The sequence below is a fragment of the Scyliorhinus canicula genome, chromosome 19 (assembly GCF_902713615.1).
Source record: "Scyliorhinus canicula chromosome 19, sScyCan1.1, whole genome shotgun sequence".
Classification (NCBI taxonomy): Eukaryota; Metazoa; Chordata; class Chondrichthyes; order Carcharhiniformes; family Scyliorhinidae; genus Scyliorhinus; species Scyliorhinus canicula.
In genome coordinates, this window is record NC_052164.1 from 32,431,140 (window position 1) to 32,450,958 (window position 19,819).

The following is a 19,819-nucleotide window of genomic DNA, read 5'->3' on the forward strand; positions in this document are numbered from 1 at the left end:
GACCCCGTGGATTGGAAAGTGATACATATAACCCTGCTATTTAAGAAAGGGGGTGCAAGAAAACAGGGAACTATAAGCCAGACATCAGAAGTAGGGGAAAAAGTAGAATCTATTTATGGGATAACAGGGCACTTAGAAAATTATAAATGATGAGGCAGAGTCAACATAGATTTATGAAAGGGTAATCGTGCTTCACAAATCTGTGAAGAGCTTCTTGAGATTGTAACTAGCAGTGTAGTTAAGAGGAAACTAGTGGATGGCATGTATTTAGATTTGCAAAAAGCATTCAACAAAATGTCACGCAAGGAACTATTACAAAAAATCATGGGATTAGGGGGTAATATATTAACATGGACTGGGGATTTGTTGATGGATGGAAAATAGTGGGTTTGATTAAACTGGCAATTTTTGAGTTGTTGGGCTGTGACTTGTGTTGTCTAGGATCAATGATTGAGCCTCAGCTATTTATAATCCAAGGGTGGAATTTTGCACCCTCTGGATGCGTGTTTTGCAACAGCGAAGGTGGCCCACTATTGGCTGGCAGTAGGGTTTTCCAGTCCCATCGTCCTCAACGGAATTTCCCGTTGTTCACACCCTCCACCACCAAGGAACCACATTAATGATTTAAATAAAGGGACTGAAAGTAATATATCAAAGTTGCTGATGATATAAGGACAAATAGGAGAGTAAATTATGAGGAGAATGCAGTGTCTACTAAGTGATCAAGGCAAGTTGAGTGGGCAAGAATATGACAGCCGAAAAATGATACATTACATAAAGCATGACTTTGGTGGGGAAAATAATTCAAAACAAAATATTTTTTAAATGGTGACAGACTGGAAAATGTTGTTCAGTGGGACCTTTATACCCGAGTCACAGAAAGTTACCATTTCAGTTGCGCAATCAAGTATGAAAGTAAATGTTACGCTAGCCTTTGTTAGGACTGAAGTGCAAGAGCAAAGAGATCTTACTGCAATTCTACAGGGCCTTGGTGAAACTACACCTGGGATACTGTGTACAGTTTTGGTCTTCTAATCTAAGTGCAATGAAGGTTCATCAGACTGGTTTGGGGTTGAGAGGATGGCCTTATGAGAAGCCTTTAAGTAGACTAGGCCTATATTCCCTTGGGTTTAGAAGAATGGGAAACAATCTAACCGAGATTAATAAAATTCTTAAGGGGCTAAATTGATAGCATGGTTGCTGGGAAGATGTTTCCCCTGGTTGCGGAGTCCAGAACTAGGAGTCACAGTCTCAAAACTTGGCATCAGTCATTTAGACTGAGATGAGGAAACATTTTTTTCAAAGGCTTGTGAATCTTTGGAATTTTCTATCCCAGAGAGGTGTGGTTATCCAGTCGTTCAGTACTTTCAAGACAGAGGTTGATATATTTTGGGGCACTGAGGGAATTAGAGGAAAAAAGTGGGAAGGTGGAGTTCAGGTAGAAGGTCAGTCATGATCTTAATGATTGGTGGAACAGACTCAAAGGGCCAGATAGGCTACTCCTGCCCCTATTCCTAATGCTCCTAAACATTGTATGTTATGTGGTAAAATTTCACTTCAATATTGAAAAAGGTTTTCTCTTTTCTGTTACAGTTAATCCTAAAATTACATCTTTGTGCTACCTGTTAACTATCAGCTATCCACAGTGTGGTCACTAGTTGAAATTACTTTGAGAATGTTAGAATACATATAGTCTACTCACAATCAGAATCACTATCATCATCATTCCATCTAGCCTCTGTTGAATCAAAGTCAACATCCTCATAACTCGCCACTTCCAAAGTTCTGTTCAAGTCATCTGCCTCTTCATCACTGAAGTACCCTTTAATGGCTCTGGGAGAATAAGGATCCTTTTTGGCCTTAAGCAAAACAAGGAACATCTCTTAACTGTACAGAGAGGCACAGAGGTGGTGTGACATCAGGATTTGAGGATTGGAATGTGAAGAAATTTGTCCCGAAATAATATATTTGTTTCCTCTCTTGAACCCCAGACGGTCTGACATTTTGTGTCAAGTAGAATTGAAATTGAGCCAGGAAATTGTTGGCGATGCCCCCTACCAATTTAGCTTCAATTCAATAATCTTGAAGACAAATTGGAATTAGCTGCTTCTGTCAGTCAGAACACCAGATTAATTATTCCATAACCTCTGTTCATGTCGATTAGCTTTGTTAACCGTCCTCAATATGAAACTGCTCCTGCAGTATTCTGTTCATATTTCCAAAATGGAAGTCAATTGTATCCCATCAACTGAGGTTGAATTTTCCCACTTATCAGACAATTGGCATGGTGACGCAGCCTTAGTTCAGAGATTTTTTTATATGATTTCCTGCAATCCTCCAGATTCCAATGCTCAAAACATTAAAGAGAGCAAATATCTTGATTGTCATCTTCATTCTATTATATGTGAATGATGTGTGTCACTGCAGTTTACATGAGGTCTCTGTTCTGTTTTTCTTCTACATATTGGGCATGTCAATGTAATCATAACATCAGTGGCTGTCACAAATGATAAAGTGTGATTCTAAGTGCTGGGAGAACTGTACAGTCTACATTGATGACTCAGTCAGTGTTCATTCTCTAGTTACACTCGCTTGTGCACACTGCATTTTGATGAGAACGATACAGCAAATATTTAAATATACAAGACACTGAAGGGGAAATTTCAACTTTTTAGACCAGTTCAGAGCATGAGGACTCAGGAATTTGGGGGGATCGAGGAGTTTAGAGTTTTAACGCCAAAGCATGCGTCTGATCCGGCCAGAAGTCAGCCTGATTGAAAGGCCAGGCTTCCAGTTGGGCAGGGCACATTGGTGAAGAGATGTGGTTGGTTCAAGCCCCAACCCAGTGCAATGAGGGATATGGGAGGGAGGCCGTCTGAATCATTTTACTGTTGAGAGGGCGGAGGGGTTTGACCCCTGATCCTTGATTTGTCATGAATGTGATTTTATGGGGAGGGATGGAAGTGGTTGCTAACGCTGTGACGGGGGCGGGGACTTGGGGAGAGAAGAAGGAAGCACTCCTGCTTCTCCTGGCCTATGAGGAGATTTCCCTGAAGTTGTCCTCACTGGGTTTCTTGAAGATTGGGAAACCCAAGTGGTGACAGTTAACCCTACACGGTTGGTTAAATCTGAGGGTTCAAGCTTCATTAACATATTATAAAATGCCATCCACCTTCTGGAAGTGATATGCCCACCCATTGCAAAGGCTCAAACCCTGCAATTGACTTGTTGCAGCCAGATTACTGACATCCATTTTATGGCCATTTAACCCCCACATGCACCTAATCCAGCCCCTACATGGAGGTACATGGATCATGTACCCTCAAAGGCCTATTATTCATCCCCTCACTGTTCATTTGCACCATTTATAAATGCCATTAAAGTAATAAATACCTGCTGTCAAATTCATGACTGATGACTAACTTTTTAGCCAGCATAATACTATTCAAAGAGATACAGTCAAATTAAGTGAAGGACCAAGTAACAAGAAAGATTAAATTCCAATAAATGTTGGATGAATACACATTGGAAGGTGAAACTTGAGAACGTAAAATGATCAGTCGTTTTTAAGTTGGGTAGTTGGACTGTCCACTGGGCTAAGTCTCACCTCAGTGGAAAGCGTCTCTCACACTTCTTCCTCTCTCACATCATTCTCACACTTACTCTTCCACCATACAGTGTTCACTAAGGTGCTTGCGACACATTATTTTCAAACTCGAATTTATGTTCCATCATGCTCGCACTTGCACTACAGTGGACTGATATCTGCTGTCTCTTGATCCACATCTACGCCCTGTGTAATTGTTCTCTTTCACAAATTGTGCCTAAATGCTCACACTGTCTCCCCTTATACCTTTTCTGCAGAGACCAGGACACTTTATCACCCCAAGACATTTACATTTGGTCTTAACATTTGGGGAAAAAGTGCACAATCACAATCAAACTGCGACAGGGAGCGCGGTGGAGTGGTGGTGGAGTTGTTGGTGGTTGGGGGGGGGGGGGGGGGGGGAGAGCACTGCTACAACCGCAATGAGTAAACATCTTGATAACTATGTCACCAGACAAGCAATCAGTACACTGGACCCCCCAGTGCTGCCGCAGAGAGAGGCACAGAATATTCTCTCAGGCGTTATTTTGTAAAAGGATCCAAAACGCATGGAGGTGTCTTCAAAGATTTGTGCCCATTTCCTTTTTCATTTCAAGAGCAGGGTGTTACTGCTGTCAGTGAGACACTCAACATTATTTCAAGCTGCGTCCTGGTAAAACCGGAACGAGGCTCGTAATACAATGATTAATCCCATGTTGACTTACACTCTCAAAATCGTAGCTTCCTTTTGTTGCCATGTTGCTCACTCTTTAAGCACTTATCTCAGCTTATTACTGTTATCCTTCTCCTCTCTTAGACAAAGTTCGGTGACAGCATGTCCTAAAATACAAAAATGTATTAAATTAAATCAATAATTAAAATACTCAGAACACAACAACTTGCATTTATTTGAAGCCTTTTACATAGTAAGGTGCTCCAAACCGTTTCACAGGAGCGTTATTAAACAAACTTTGGTACCAAGCCACATAAGAAGATATTAGGCCAGGTTATTAAATGCCTGGTCAAAGGAAATCGTTTTAAAGGAGTGTCTTAAAGGAGGAGAGAGAATGCACAGCAAAGTGATGGAAGGGGTTGACGACAGTGCTATCAAGCAGCACTTACTCAGTAATAACCTGCTCACTGGCATTCAGTTTGGGTTTCGCTAGGGTCACTCAGCACCTCATCTCATTACAGCCTTGGTCTAAACATGGACAAAAGAGCTGAACTCAAGAGGTGAGGTCAGGGTGACTGCCCTCGATATCAAGGCCACATTTGACCAAGTGTGACATCAATGAGTACCAGCAAAACTGGATACAATGGGAAACAGAGGGAGACTCTTCATTGGTTGGAATCATACCAAGAAGAAAGGAAGATGGTTGTGGTTGTCAATCACCTTAGTTCCAGGACATCACTGCAGGAGTTCCTTGGGGAAGTGCCCTTGTTCCAACGAGCAATGACATTTCCTCCATCATATTGCCAGAAATGGTGATGTTCACTGTCCACACAAGTGCCACAATGACCATCTCCAATAATAAAGAATGTATTTCCCCTTAGCATTACCATTGCTGAATCCCCACTATCATTAACCTGGTGCTCACCATTGACCAGAAACTAAACTGAACTATCCATATAAATATTGTGGCTATAAGAGTAGGTCAGATGCTGAGAATATTGCAGAGAGTAACTCACCCCCTGACTCCCCAAAGCCCATCCACCATCTACGAGGCAAATGACAGGAGTGCGATAGAATACTCTACACTTGCTTGGAAGAGTGCAATTCCAACAACACTCAAGAAGCTCAACATCATCCAGGAGAAAGCAGCCTGCTTGATTGGTATCCCATCCACCCCCTTCAACATTCACTCCCTTCACCACTGAGGCACCTTGGCAGAAGTGTCTACCATCGACAAGATGCACTGCAGCAACTCTCCAATGCTCTTTCAAAAGCGTCTTCCAAACGCCCGACGTCTACCATCCAGAAGGACAAGGGCAGCAGATGCACGGGAACAACACCACCTGCTAGTTCCACTCTAAGTCACACACCATCCTGACTTGGAACTACATAGCCATTCCTTCACTGTCGTGGGGTCAAAATCCTGGAACTCCCTCCCGAACAGCACTGTGAGTGTACCTACATAAAAAGACTGGCGGCTCAAGGAGGCAGCTCACCCCACCTTCTCAAGGGCAGTTAGTAATGGGCAATAAATGCTGACCATGGATGCCCACATCCCATGGATGAATTTTTAAAGAGGTAGGGAGATGGAGAGAAGTGCAAAGTTTAAGCCATGTATCAATTGGTGAATAATTAGGCAGAGGTTCTTATAAAAGATCATCAACCTGAAATGTTGACTATTTCTCTCTCCACAGATGCTGCCTGACCCGCTGAGTATTTCCAGCATTTTCTTTGTTTATATTAGAGATTTGCAGTAATGTGTCTATATCACTGCAAAGGCAGTCCAAACATCAAAACCTCCAACAATTGATTTTCCCCGGCATTGTGCAGTCAAACAGAAATAGATTATCCTGCAACATAGGAACAGACTATTTAACCCATTGAGATTGTTCCACCTATCAATAAGATGATGGCTATTCAATGTGGATTTAGCAATTGACATTAAAATCCCACAAAACAGATTTAAGTGTTCCCCTTATCATCGCTTCATCTCTGGGAGAATGGCTTCACTAGTATATCAAACTCTCTTCCTCAAACAATGGTGGAAGCAGATTGTTTGCATTTATTTAACCAGAGCTAGATTGATTCTTGATAAGCAAGGGGGCAAAAGTCTATCGAGGGTAGGTGGAATGTGGAGTTGATGTTACAATCAGGTCACCCATAATCTCATTGAATGGCAGAGTGGGCTTGATGGGCCGAGTGGCCTATTCCTGCTTCTAATTCATGTATTTGTATGTAAAGCCTGCAAACTAGAATAACTCAACTGGACTCACCAATTCCCACCCTCGCATCTCTACCTCCCCACCCCCCCATCCCACCCACCCACAATTTTCCCAATTATAGCCAATCCGTCTGGTGTCAACCAAGTTTGAGGTGACACTAGTTGGAATTAACCAAGCTAAAGTTTACATAACTAATAAACCCACCTCAGTTAGGGACACTTTAGTTGGTGTTGTCCTACTTGGTGTGTACTAAGATAAACTGATTAAGCTAGAGCTCATCCTATGTCAGCCCAGCTTCAGTCAATCATTATTGATGCATTCCAATCAGTCATTCCAGGTAGGAGTTCATTCCAGAGATATGGGCATCACTGACATTTCATCGCCCTTGAGAAGATGGTGGTGGCCATTCTTTTCTATAATTTGTGTGCTGAAGGTTATCCTACAATGCTGTTTGATGGTTGGTACTAGGATCTTTACACAGTGACGATGGAGCAACAACAATATGCTTCAAATTCAGGAAGGTCTATGACTTGGTGGGGAGCTTTTGAAGTGCTGGCATTCCTCTGCATCTGCTGTACTTGTCCTTCTCAGAATAAACGTCATAGCTTGGGGGGCATTGCTCTCAAGGAAGTCTTGATGACTTGCTGAAGTGCCTCTAAATAATCAACTCCACTAGAGCCAACATACCTCCAGTCAACCTAATCAGCTGGAGTGAACCCAAGTAGCATTACCCCTTATAAATTCAACTCATTGGGCAGCACGATGGCACAGTGGGTTAGCCCTGCTGCCTCATGGCGCAGAGGTCCCAGGTTCGATCTTGGTCACTGTCCGTGTGGAGTTCTCCCGGTGTTTGCGTGGGTTTCGCCCCCACAACCCAAAGATGTGCAAGGTAGGTGAATTGGCGATGCTAAATTGCCCCTTAATTGGAAAAAATGAATTGGGTACTCTAAACTTCTTTAAAAATAAATAAATAAATTCAACTCAACAAGAACCAAATCAATGAATTCATTTCTGTGGAACCCACCAACATAGAGCAAACCCTCTTGTAACCCCAGTTATATTTACTTCAGCTAGACTACATCAAAAGGAGTCACTCCAGCTCTGCTCATAAATTTTTTAAATTAAATGTTCTGAAACTGTGTCTTGTTGTGTAGCATCATGAAACCAGATTTCCTGGAATATTTTCTTAATAGTCAAAGAGGCATTCTAAAAAATAATTGTCTTTAGTTCATTTCTTCTAATGCTGATGGCTGACAATTTTCTTCCTGAGGCAGGATCTTTGCGTTGAATACTCTAAGAACAAGGCAACTGCCCTTACATTGATCTAGAAGTCATTGATGCAAGTATCATGATCTCGGCTGCCAGTGTATTGATAACCAGTGTGCTGAGGAAGTATGTCCTCTATCAGGTACCTTGTTTTGGATTTTTCTGAGAAAAGTGCAAAGCACAGTAACGCTTCAGGCATCATCCTGTTGAATCTCCTCTGCACCCTTTCTAATGCAACCATACCCTTCCAGTAGTGCGGCAAAACAGAACTGCACACAGTGCTCTAGCTGTGGCCTAATGTATACAGCTCCATCATAACCTCCCTGCTTATATATTCTATATCTCGGCTAATAAAGACAAATATCCAATCCATATATGGTGCGCCATTGAATTGTTCCCCTCTTGTGTGGTGTCCCATTGTCAAACACCCTCAAATTGTGTGCTCTAAAGTCCTATCCTGATGTATGTGTGGCACAATCCCCATGTGTTCCCAATGCTGAATGTTTTGGTGCACAGTGTCTTGACATGTGTCTTAATTTGCTGGATATCCTGATACTCTACTCTTTGGCATAGTGTCAAAATGTGCTGTGCATGGGTATGTGTCTCAATGCCATGTTTCAATACCAAGGATCCTTCTGCCAAGTGCTCTGATGTGAAACATTCCAAACCCATCTATCCTGGTACCGAATGCCTTGTTGGTGGAAGTCCTGAAAGAGTGCGCCCTTTGTCCAAGAATTCTCTTACTGGCTGCCTTTACACCAAGTCTCCAAGCCTGGCAAACTGCCCAATTTAACAAATAAAGATCATTATAATTTCTCCAATAAAAAGTCAGCATGCTGCCTTCTTAGAAACTTTCCCCCAGGGCATTTAATTTTAATCATATCAAGAGGTTAACAACACAGCGCTCCGCACATTATAACTTCCAATGCTTCATTGAGCACCAAACACCGTCAGAGAAAGGTGAAATACCCACTCACTCCGTGAATGCCTAGATGTCGTTATGTGACACTTACGCTTCCGATTAGGGTAGACTGCCCCAGTCCTACTTGTTGTAAGTGACTCAATTTGATTCATGATTGTGACCAATGGTGGTTCTGCAGATAATTGCACTGTGCAGTTTGGCTTTGATTCACATGGACCCAGAGGAACCCAGGCCAAAAAGCCTGCGGGCACAGATCACCAAAGCGTGCACATGTTTTCTTATGTCCAGCCCTCGGATGATTGGCAAGGCAACCACTCTGTATTGCAACACATGCCATTGCTTCAGGATAGGAAGAAAACAAAAATGAAAAATTGCCACAAAAGCAACCTATTTAATATGTGCCTCCCTCAACAGGAAACACTGCATAGGGTGTTTTTGAAAAACATTTTAATTATGAAATTAATGTAAATGTTAATAACACCTGCACAGCTCAGAGACACCCCACTCTCCCAACCATCCTGTTGATAATAGTCCCGATAGTGCAAATTATTTAACCCTACAGTCTTTTAAATTGATTTGCAATTGGTGATGCCCTTATTGATTATAACCATCGCATCCACCGTCCCCAATGTTATCAGATTTCCAGTGACAGTGTCGAGTTTCAGAACTTGGATGGTTCTGTATTTTTGTGTTTCGTCATAGAGCACTGTCACTAGAGGGCAATGTTGTATCAGAAGTCGAGGAGCGGAGTGCAAAGAAAATTTCATTCTCATTGTTTTTATTAATCAATAAACCTGTTTTTTTAAATTGAGAAAGGCCCAGGTGTAGGGAACCAAAGCGGAAAACAGGAATTCAAATCAAAAGCGCACAAATGAGGGGAAAAGAGCCAGTGGCTCTTTTCCAACAAACCACATATCAGCCTCAGAATTAAAATTGGTAATATTACTGGTCAAATGCATAATGCATTCACATACATTCCTTTGACTATTAATTTAAATCAGACATTATTGGCATAATCAGGCAGAATCATTATATGATAATTCAGTCCACCATGCCTGTAGTTGATCTTAGGAAGATCTATCCAATCAACCCCATCCCCTTGCTCTTTATTTTTCTTTACGTACTTATCCAATTCCCTTTTGAAACTTTCTTCCAAATCTACCCTTTCAGGCAGTCCAAGCCACAGCTTGTTGTAATAGCAGCTAACATTTCAGGCAGTGCATTTTACATCACAACTGGCTATGCAAAACGAACTTTAATACATCCGCTGTAATGCCAAAGGAAGATGTATCGTATGAACATGCTGTGTTAATATTGCAACTCACTATTTTGACTGTAATGAACTCTAGCTACCCTGTTTATTTAGATTCCAGTGTAAGATGAGAAAAGGGTAAAACGTCTCTCCTGCAGCCTGCAAAGGCAGTTGAGCAATATCTCCGTGTTTTCAATCTTCTTTTACAATATAAATTTTTCAGCCGTGCTTGTGACACAAGCAGCACAGACCTTAACATTCCTTGAAGGATCTGATGATGTGCTAGCTCTCATTTGCATATTTCTCCAACTCTTGTTCGAATAATTAATCAGCAAGTATTAATTGGTTTTGATTGAAATCTGAGTACAAATATCCGTTACCCGTTTGAGCTAACAAAATTCTCCCAATCTCTAGTCCTTCGTGAGCCATGTCAATTTTCTATTGCCCCTATGGTGCCCGCAGTTTGAATTAAATAAGCTGTTTGTGCATATATTGTCCATTGCCTTTCAGAATGCAAAATACCTAAATCATGTTCTCAGTCTTCCCAACAATGGAAACATGTTAAATTTTGAAAGTTTTTTTTTTGCAATTGGCGTTTCTCTTGTTGCTCTTCTCTATGAATTTTTAGTGTAGTGTGGGGTGGGGGTGGGGGGAGCGAGAGAGAGAGACACAGTGGTAGTATGGGCTAGTAATCTGGAGACCCAGGCTAATGCTCTAGGCACCCGGATTCAAATCCCACTACGGCAAGTTGAATTTAAATCAATTAATAATCTGGAATCAAAAAGCTAGTCTCAATAATATTTTCCATGAAACCATTGTCGTTAAAAACTCATAATTGATGTCCTTGAGGGAAGGAAATCTGCCACCCTTACCTGGTCTGGCCTGCATGTGACTCCAGACCCACAACAATGTGGTTGACTCTTAATTGCCCTCTGAAAAAGTGTGGCAAGCCGCTCAGTTCAAGGGTAATTAGGGGTGGGCAACCAATGCTGCTGGCGACCAAGCTATTTTAGATTCAGTATTATGTAATGAAGAAGAGTTGATAGTCAAATAGACAAATAGGGGCCTCACGGTAGCATGGTGGTTAGCATCAATGCTTCACAGCTCCAGGGTCCCAGGTTCGATTCCCGGCTGGGTCACTGTCTGTGTGGAGTCTGCACGTCCTCCCCGTGTGTGCGTGGGTTTCCTCCGGGTGCTCCGGTTTCCTCCCACAGTCCAAAGATGTGCGGGTTAGGTGGATTGGCCATGCTAAAATTGCCCGTAGTGTAAGGTTAATGGGGGGATTGTTGGGATACGGGTTACGTGGGTTTAAGCGGGGTGATCATTGCTCGGCACAACATCGAGGGCCGAAGGGCCTGTTCTGTGCTGTACTGTTCTATGTTCTATGTTCTAGTCTTGTCGTTAAGGATCCTCTTGGAAGGAGTGATCAGAGCATGCTAGAATTTCAAATTCAGATTGAGCGAGAGAAGACAATGTGCCATACTAGAGTTTTAACATTGGCCTGAGGAAAAAGTTGGCCCAAGTAGACTAGACACAAATAATTGAGAGTAAGACAGGAGAGGAACAATAGTGGATATTAAATCTCTCAATTGAAGTATATTCCTCAGAAGAAGAGGAATGGTAAAAGGGGGAAAAACGTTCAATGGCTAAAAAAGGAAGTTAAAGAAGACATAAAGGTAACATCTACTGCAAAAGCTAATGGTAAGTTGGAAGAATGGGAGAACTTTAAGGTTCAAGAAAAGGCTACTAAAAATAATATCAGAAGAGCTAAGATGAACGATGAAAGGAAACTAGCAGAAAACATAAACATGATACCAAAAGCTTCTATAAGTATATAAAGAGGAAAAGAATAACTAAAGTAAATGTTGGCCCTTTAGAGGACAATACTGGCGATGGGGAACACAGAGATGGCGGAGGCACTGAACCAATATTTTGCCTCTGTCTGCATGGTAGAGGACAATAAAAAAATACCCAAAACTGTAGTTAATGCAGAGGAACTTGGTGCAATAACCATCACTAGGGAGAAGGTATTGAATAAACTAATAGGATTAAAGACAGATATGTCCCTGGGACCTGATGGCCTGCAGCCGAGGGTATTAAAGGAGGTGGCAGCAGCGATAGTGGATGCATTAGTTGCGTAATTTCAAAATTCCCTGGATTCTGAAAAGGTCCCAGCGGATTAGAAACAGGCTAATGTGATGCCCCTATTCAAAAAGGGAGAGAGGCAAAAAGTAGGAAACTATAGACCGTTAGCTTGACCTCTGCTGTGGGGAAGTTGCTGGAATCAATTGAGGATTGGCTGACTGACAGAAATCAGAGGGTCACGATAAATGAATCCTTCTTTGACTGATGAACTGTAACTAGCGGGGTACCGCAGGGGCCAGTCCTCGGACCTCAACTGTTTCCAATCTATATAAATAATCTGCAAGCAGGGACAGAGTGTAACATAGCAACATTTGTGGATAGGTGGGAAAGCAGGCAGTGAAGAGGAAATAAAGAGTTTACAGACAGATATAGATAGGCTGGGAGAATGGGCCAAAATTTGGCAGATGGAGTTTAATACAGTTAAGTGTGAGGTTATCAATTTTGGCTGAAAAAATTGAAAGGCAAATTATTATGTTAATGTAAAGCAGATTCAAAATGTGTCTGTGCAGAGGGACCTGGGTGTCTTTGTTCATGAATCACAGGAAGCCAGTATGTAGGTACAGCATGTAGTACAAAAAGGCAAATTGAATTTTAGCGTTTATTATAATTCCTCTTCATCTGAGGAATATACTTTAATTGAGAGGTATTTAATGTAGAGAACTGTTGTTGAAATTGTATAGGGTGTTGGTGAGACCACACCTGGAGTATTGTGTTCACTTTTGGTCTCCTTATTTGAGGAAGGATGTGTGGCAATAAAGACATTTCAGAGGATTGATTCTGGGGATGAAAGGGTTGACTTATGAGGAGAGATTGAACAGTTTGGGCTTATACTCACTTGAGTTTAGAAGAATGAGAGGAGATCTGATCAAGATATATAAAATACTATAAGGAATTGACAAATTAAACATAGACCAAATGTTCCCCCTTGTGGGGTAACCTAGAACAAGAGGTCACAGATATAGGTTGAGAGGCGGCAGATTTAAAACTGAGATGAGGAGGAACTACTTCTCGCAGAGGGTTTGAATTTGTAGAATTCGCTGTCCCATAGTGCAGTGGAGTCTGAATCATTAAATGGTTTCAAGAAGGAGATAGATATAGTCCTGATTTAAAACCGGGTTAAAGGGATATGCGGAACAGACAGGGAGGTGGATTGGAGACCAGGAATAGATCAGCCATGATCTGATTGAATGGCAGAGCAGCTCGAGGGGCTGAATTGTCTACTTCTGCTCCTAATTCCTATGTTCCTATGTTCCTAATGCTGGCCTTGCCAACAAAGCCCACTTCACATGAAATAATTATTTTAAAAGTATGTTAGATGGGGTTAAATCAATATGTTTTAAAGTCAGTTATCATCAATACATATTCCGCCATTTAGTTCATCTTGTTGGTTGGAACTTTGCATTGGCTGCATAATTTCAATGGCCAGTTAATCATATGCAGATCTTCCCTTTCCATCACTGCTTATGTACAAGTTTCATCTTTACTTTCCAACATGGATTTGCTGCGCATTGTACATTATCTTTACGTGCTACTCAGTAAACATTACTGCGTGGAACACCGAGTTATCTTATATGGAGGACTAGAGAGAACACAATCGACCACAGAGAGCTGGCTCGTTTTGGGTGTTCAACTTCGAGAGGACATAGTTATCCTGTAAAGTGTAGAGGGAAGAACAACCAGGTTGATACCAGGTCATAAGAGTCTAAGGTAAGAAGACAGGCTTCCAATATTAACTGTGCTTTCATTGGAGAAAAGAGATTGAGACGAGATATCACCAAGCCTCAAGCGAAGATTAATTTCTTCACCACCCTCCCCTAAATATATGGAAGAGATTTTCAGAAAAAACAGTTGACACCGAATAATGCCTTTTAAAAATAGTTTCCTAAAATATCTGATCAGGAGTTTGTTAGGAATGTTATAGGGGAAAAGTATAGATAGAGATCGTTGAATGGTATGTAGAACTCAATGATTTCTGAGCAGCTGGGATCGTGGAAGCTTCAAATTAAGGAAGGCAACTGGTCAGAGTTGAATCATGTAAGGTGAAAGGTGGATGGAATTCATTGAGTTTTATATGCTCTGTAGCAAGGAGATACTTTGTGGAACCTCTTGCAGGTGATTCAATGGTTTGAATAGCATTTGTGGTAGATTTGGGCTTAATGGGTCAAATTGCCTTTTATTAGTATAGATTGTATATAAAACTATTAACTGTACAAACCTGGCAGGGAGTAATGAATCCTCATGCCAGACATCATGGGACAGTGGAAGTAGTATGAAGTTAAGGACAGGAGTCACACAGAGGATCACAGAAAGTTAGTTTGCAGGTGCAACAAGTAATAAGGAAGGCAAATGGAATTTTGCCATTCTTTGTTAATGGAATAGATTAGAAAACCATACCAGCTGAGTTTACTCATGAAGGTCCTGGTACTCAAATTTTCCCCTTGTCTGAGGTGTGGTGATGCTCACCACCGGTCAGCTCTCCCCATCAAAGGGGAAAGCAACCTATGATCATCTGGGACTTTGCTTTGACTTTTTTTAGATTATAAAAGTAGGGTGGTGCTATTTCAACTGTTTAGGGCATTGGTGAGACCACATCTGTAGACTGCACACACTTTTAGTCCCCTTACTTGGGGAAGGATGTAACTGCATTAGAGGCAATTCAGAGACGGTTCACTAGATTGATTCCAGGGATGAAGGACTTGTCTTATGAAAAGAGATTGAGCAGTTTAGGCCTGCACTCTCTGGAGATTAGAAGAATAGGAGGAGGTCTAATTGAGGTACATGAGATGCTAAAGGGGATTGACAGGATGGATGCAGAGCAGATGTTTCCCTTTGTTGGATAATCTAGAACAAGAGGCCATAGTTTTAGGCTAAGGGATAGCAGATTTAAAACAGAAATGAGGAGGAATTACTTCACTCAAATGGTCATGTATCTCTGGGATTCTTTACCCCAGAATACAGTGGACCCCAAAACACTAGACAAATTTAAGGAGGAGATAGATACGTTTTTAATTATTGGTGGGTGAAGACTTATGGGAAGCGGGCAGGAAGGAGCAGTTGAGGCTGAGATTAAATCAGCCATGGTCGTATGAATGGCGGAGCAGGCTCGAGGCACTGAATTTCCTTCTCCAGTTCCAAGTTCTTATGTCATGTAGGATAGAAAGTCATGGTTAGAGCACAAAGTGAGTGTCAATACTGTAGTATTACTTCTAATTACAATACTTTGCAAGGATCGGGGGGAACACCCTTGGAAGAGGCAGAGTACTGCACAGTGAGGATCTCCTGTGGCATCACATGTGGGCAGCTCGCCTGTTCATGGTATCAAATAAAAGGGATATTGAGAAAAAGCCCATCGTTCCACTTCTTCCCTGACCAGCACACATTGTTGTGACAAAAAAAATGGCATAACAGAAACTGCTAGGTGGACAGATATTTCCACTTCATAACAATCTTTTAGTAATCGGAGATTTGGGGCAATTTAACAACTTATGTTTCCCCTCTAAGTGAGTGACTGAAAAATCGAAGGATAAAAATTAAATTAGTTTAAGTTATTTTTCCTGTGGGCGTGGGTGACACTGACAAGGAAAGACTTACTCACAATCTCAAGTTGTCTCAAGCTGAGTCAACATTCAGTGTGATACTGGAGCTCTGTGTGGGGAAGAATGAAAAGTGTGACAGGCCCCACCTTGAAGAATCTAAGTGAATTATTTGTTTTTTCATATAATAATCCAGATACTTTCCTGATCATTTTTGTTCAGCAAATTCAAGTGATTATTTGTTCCTTATCATCGGCCCTGTATTTATCAAAATTAATATATTTTAAAAGGTAACATTATTTTAATATTAATTTATCATTAAACTCCAACTTCTAATTTGTATTGAGTCATTGATCGTATTTTCTTAAGTCTCAATTACTTCTAATATGAACATAACCGAGTCACTGATTGAGTCAATCGCCTGAAAAGGCTTTCACTGCAATGTAGGCCTGAATTCTCCAGCCATTTGCTGGCGGTGGGATTCTTTGGTCCAGCCGGCAGCGCATCCCCGCCCGCTGATTTTCCAGTGGCATAGGGTGGCTTTAATGGGGATTCTCATTGACAGTGGTAGGAACAGAGAATCCCACCGACAGCGAATGGTGTCCCACCTCCCACTGCTGATAAACACGCAGCTGGGATGCTGGAGAATCCTATACTATAATAACTAACTGACATACTGCTGGATAATCAGTAAGCTTGTTGTACTGACCGCCACCTTCCAAATGACACCAAAACCTGTTTTTCTTTATAAATTTAGCGAACCCAATTATTTTTTTCCAATTAAGGGGCAATTTAGCATGGCCAATTCACCTACCCTGCACAACTTTGGGTTGTGGGGGTGAAACCCATGCAGACACGGGGGGAATGTGCAAACTCCACACCGACAGTGACCCAGGACCGGGATCGAACCCAGGTCCTCAGTGCCGTAGGCAGAAGTGCTAACCACTGCGCCGCCGTGCCGCCCCCACCGAAAACAACTTATCTGATCATTATCACGTGGCTGTTTGTAGGAGCTTGTCGTGAGCAAAGTGGCTTCTTCGTTTCATAAATTACAACAGCGATCAGATTTCAATGAAGCACCAAATTGGCCGCAAAGTCCTGAGGTTGTGAAAGGCACTAAATAAATGCAAGACTTTCTTTTTATGAAGACCTGTATTCATTAACATCCAGATTGCACTTATTTGTTTTGTGAATAAACTTGGGAGGAAAAAGGGTCAGCTGTCAATAACCTTGGGAGGGAAAACAGTCAGCCAATGGTAGAAACCATTTCATCCAAGTGGGCATCAATTATGCGTTCGTGCATTTTCACCAGGACTTCCAACAGTGCAAATTCTGGATTTCAAACATACTCAACACACTTGAACTGCATTCCCATTGGCACAATTTCTATTTTAGATATTTCTTAAACACTCATTTCAAACATGTTAATGCCTGCATAATTTCCACACCAGAATACAGTGTGTTAATTGTACAGTTTTTCATCTGGGACCTCTACTAACACAAGCCTATTTTGTGATAACCAGAGATATCCACAGTACCGATCTGAATGACAAGATTGTGCTGCTAAGGGATCGGAATCCAGGATCCAAGAAAGTTTCCCAGAAAATGGATCATTCACAACCAGTCAATAAACGTTAGATAGAACATGTAGTAAGTTTCTGCAACCATTTGGAGCGGCAAACGCCCATACTGATATAATAGGACGTAACCAGAATCAATATACCAATGTTATTATTGTTTAATAAATTATTTATCACATTGCTCGAATGACTAATTGGCCAGTCATTAAGTTTCTATTGAGAACACTAAAGGATTAAATCTTTCATGATTTTTATGTCTGCGCTTCTTCATGCAAGTCAAAATAATTAGTGACTCCAGAAAGAGTTAATAGACCTAAGCAAACAACAGATCAAACCACAGAACTGACTGATGCAAGTAACAGTCCTTGGACCTGAGCAACATGCAAAGCTCGAAGATCCAACCCGAAGCCCACAAGGAAGCAGTTGAGAAAATAGAACATTAGTACACAAAACTATCCAGTGCATACATTTATCCTGGTCTGCAGAGCTGTAGAGTGTTGAGTTAACCAATACATTGGATTGTCCGATACACAGAGGTATCCATTACAGAGTGATCGAGTATACAGACCTGTGCCACTTGGTTTCATGATGTATCCACGTCATTTAGTGCTTGTTTCAGACCATGTCCAAAACTGCATTCGTTTGTGCAAGGTGGATTTTGACTGAAGCCCCAGCATTACGGAGGCACATGTCTGATGCTTTAAATTCCAAGCCAACAGAAACAAGCAATAATTGCCTCCTCCCAGAAGTAGTGGGGTTGGTTTACAACCTGTTTCTACCCTTGGAATTTGAGCTAAGCAGTGTCTTGCATTCCCAAAGAAAACAAACAAAATGTCAAAAATGTGGACCTACACCTTGCATTGTCTTCAGAAGGGCACATTCTGTGTGTTTCTTTTTTTTTAATTAGAGTACCCAATTATTTTATTTTTCCAATTAAGGGGCAATTTAGCGTGACCTAACCTGCACATCTTTGGGTTGTGGGGTTGAAACCAATGCAGACATGGGGAAAATGTGCAAACTCCACACGGACAGTGACCCAGGGCTGGGATTCGAACCTGGGTCCTCAACGCCGCAGTCCCAGTGCTAACCACTGCACCACATGCCGCCCCATATTCTGTGTGTTTCTGATATAACTTTATTTTTACCACTCAGTAAATGCTAAAGATGGAAAATGATCTAGCCAACCTAGTCAAAGTGTAATGTGTCCCTTGTGGAAGAGGGTAGCACGGTAGCACATGGTCAGCACGCTAGCACAATGGTTAACACAGTTGCTTCACAGCTCCAGGGTCCCAGGTTCGATTCACAGCTTGGGTCACTGTCTGTGCGGAGTCTGCACATTCTCCCTATGTCTGTGGGGGTTTCCTCCAGGTGCTCCGGATTCCTCCCACAGTCCAAAGATGTGCAGGTTAGGTGGGATCAGCCCTGCTAAATTGCCCTTAGTGTCCAAAAATGTTAAGTGGGGTTATGGGGATAGGGTGGAGGTGTGGGCTTTAGTAGGATGCTCTTTTCAAGGGCTGGTGCAGACTTGATGGGCCGAATGGCCTCCTTCTGCACTCTACATTCTATGATTCTATGAAAGCAACACTTACCTTTTGGAAGAAATGTAGCCCTTTTGGTATCCAACAGTATGTTCAGTTCTCCAGGGTTACACTGCAGTGGTAAGGAGATGTGTCACTTGTGGAACCTGTAGCGATTTGGAGCCCAGCACCTTTGGTGCGTCGAGGATATCGCCCTTCTGCATATAACCTGGAAAAGTAGAAAACTAACCCACAGGCATCCTCCACCAAATATCTGAGTCACTGTGATATCCACAATCTCAAATTGTCATCGTGTCCCAAGTGCTCCCCATATACTGACTGGGTCAGATTAAGGGCCTGAGCCCCTGCTGTAACCTAGAAACGCCATTATCTGCGCTAAACACTTGAGCTGCAGGCTTTTCCATTGGCAACTGTGCCCCACCCTTACTCAGCTCTCCCCTCAACCTGGATGCAATGTCATTGCATGATGCAAGCTGGTAAACACTTAAAATTATTTCCTAAAAAAAAGGGAGCTTTTCAGTCTTCACTCACGATAGTAGAGGGAATCCCCATCCTTCACTGAAAAATACACCAGAGGCTCGCCACTTACTTATTGCATTGAGAAACAGAGGGAAAGGATTTCTCGGACATCCACAAGTGTTCCATTTATACTCCATGTTTTGCATACAATACTGCAATGCACGAGGACTGGGAATCCTAAAACTGAGTATGATTAATGGACAGAAACTGGGAATATCAGGAAAAAAATACAACAATATATAAGCACTGAGAATACTGAGATAGCGAAGTACAATGTTTAAAGACCAGAATATATTGATTGAGGGCTTAAATATATAAGAACCAGCATCAAACACTTTAACATGTAAGAGCTGGGGTTATCAGGACAGAGTGTAACAGCATTTGAAGAATTGGGTAGAGGGATAAAGGACTATTGCATTAAATGAAACAAGATGATGGTAGTGCAGTCCTTATGAAAGTTTTATACCAAAGTACCCAAGTGTGTAATGTCCTGGAACTGAGCTTCTGATATCAACAGAGATTCTCCTGTGATTTACCACTTTTTAAAAAATAAATTCAAGAGTACCCAATTCATTTTTTAAAA

At 41.7% G+C, this 19,819-nt stretch overlaps 1 protein-coding gene across 3 annotated transcripts in view; it reads right to left on the reverse strand.

Annotated features, from left to right (window-relative positions):
* Window positions 1-19,012, reverse strand: part of LOC119954086 (anion exchange protein 2-like) — a 99,225-nt gene extending 80,213 nt beyond the window's left edge. For 2 of the 3 annotated variants that reach the window (XM_038778959.1, XM_038778960.1), the window contains exons 1-2: window positions 18,769-19,009; window positions 4,312-4,426 (exon numbers count right to left, since the gene is read on the reverse strand). In XM_038778959.1, coding sequence (XP_038634887.1) covers window positions 4,312-4,344 — 33 coding nt within the window. In that variant the 5' untranslated portion in view covers window positions 4,345-4,426; window positions 18,769-19,009. Of the gene's footprint in view, window positions 1-1,702; window positions 1,860-4,311; window positions 4,427-18,768 lie in introns of all 3 variants that reach the window. The other variant, XM_038778958.1, reaches the window with a different exon arrangement.
* Window positions 19,013-19,819: the final 807 nt, after the last annotated feature.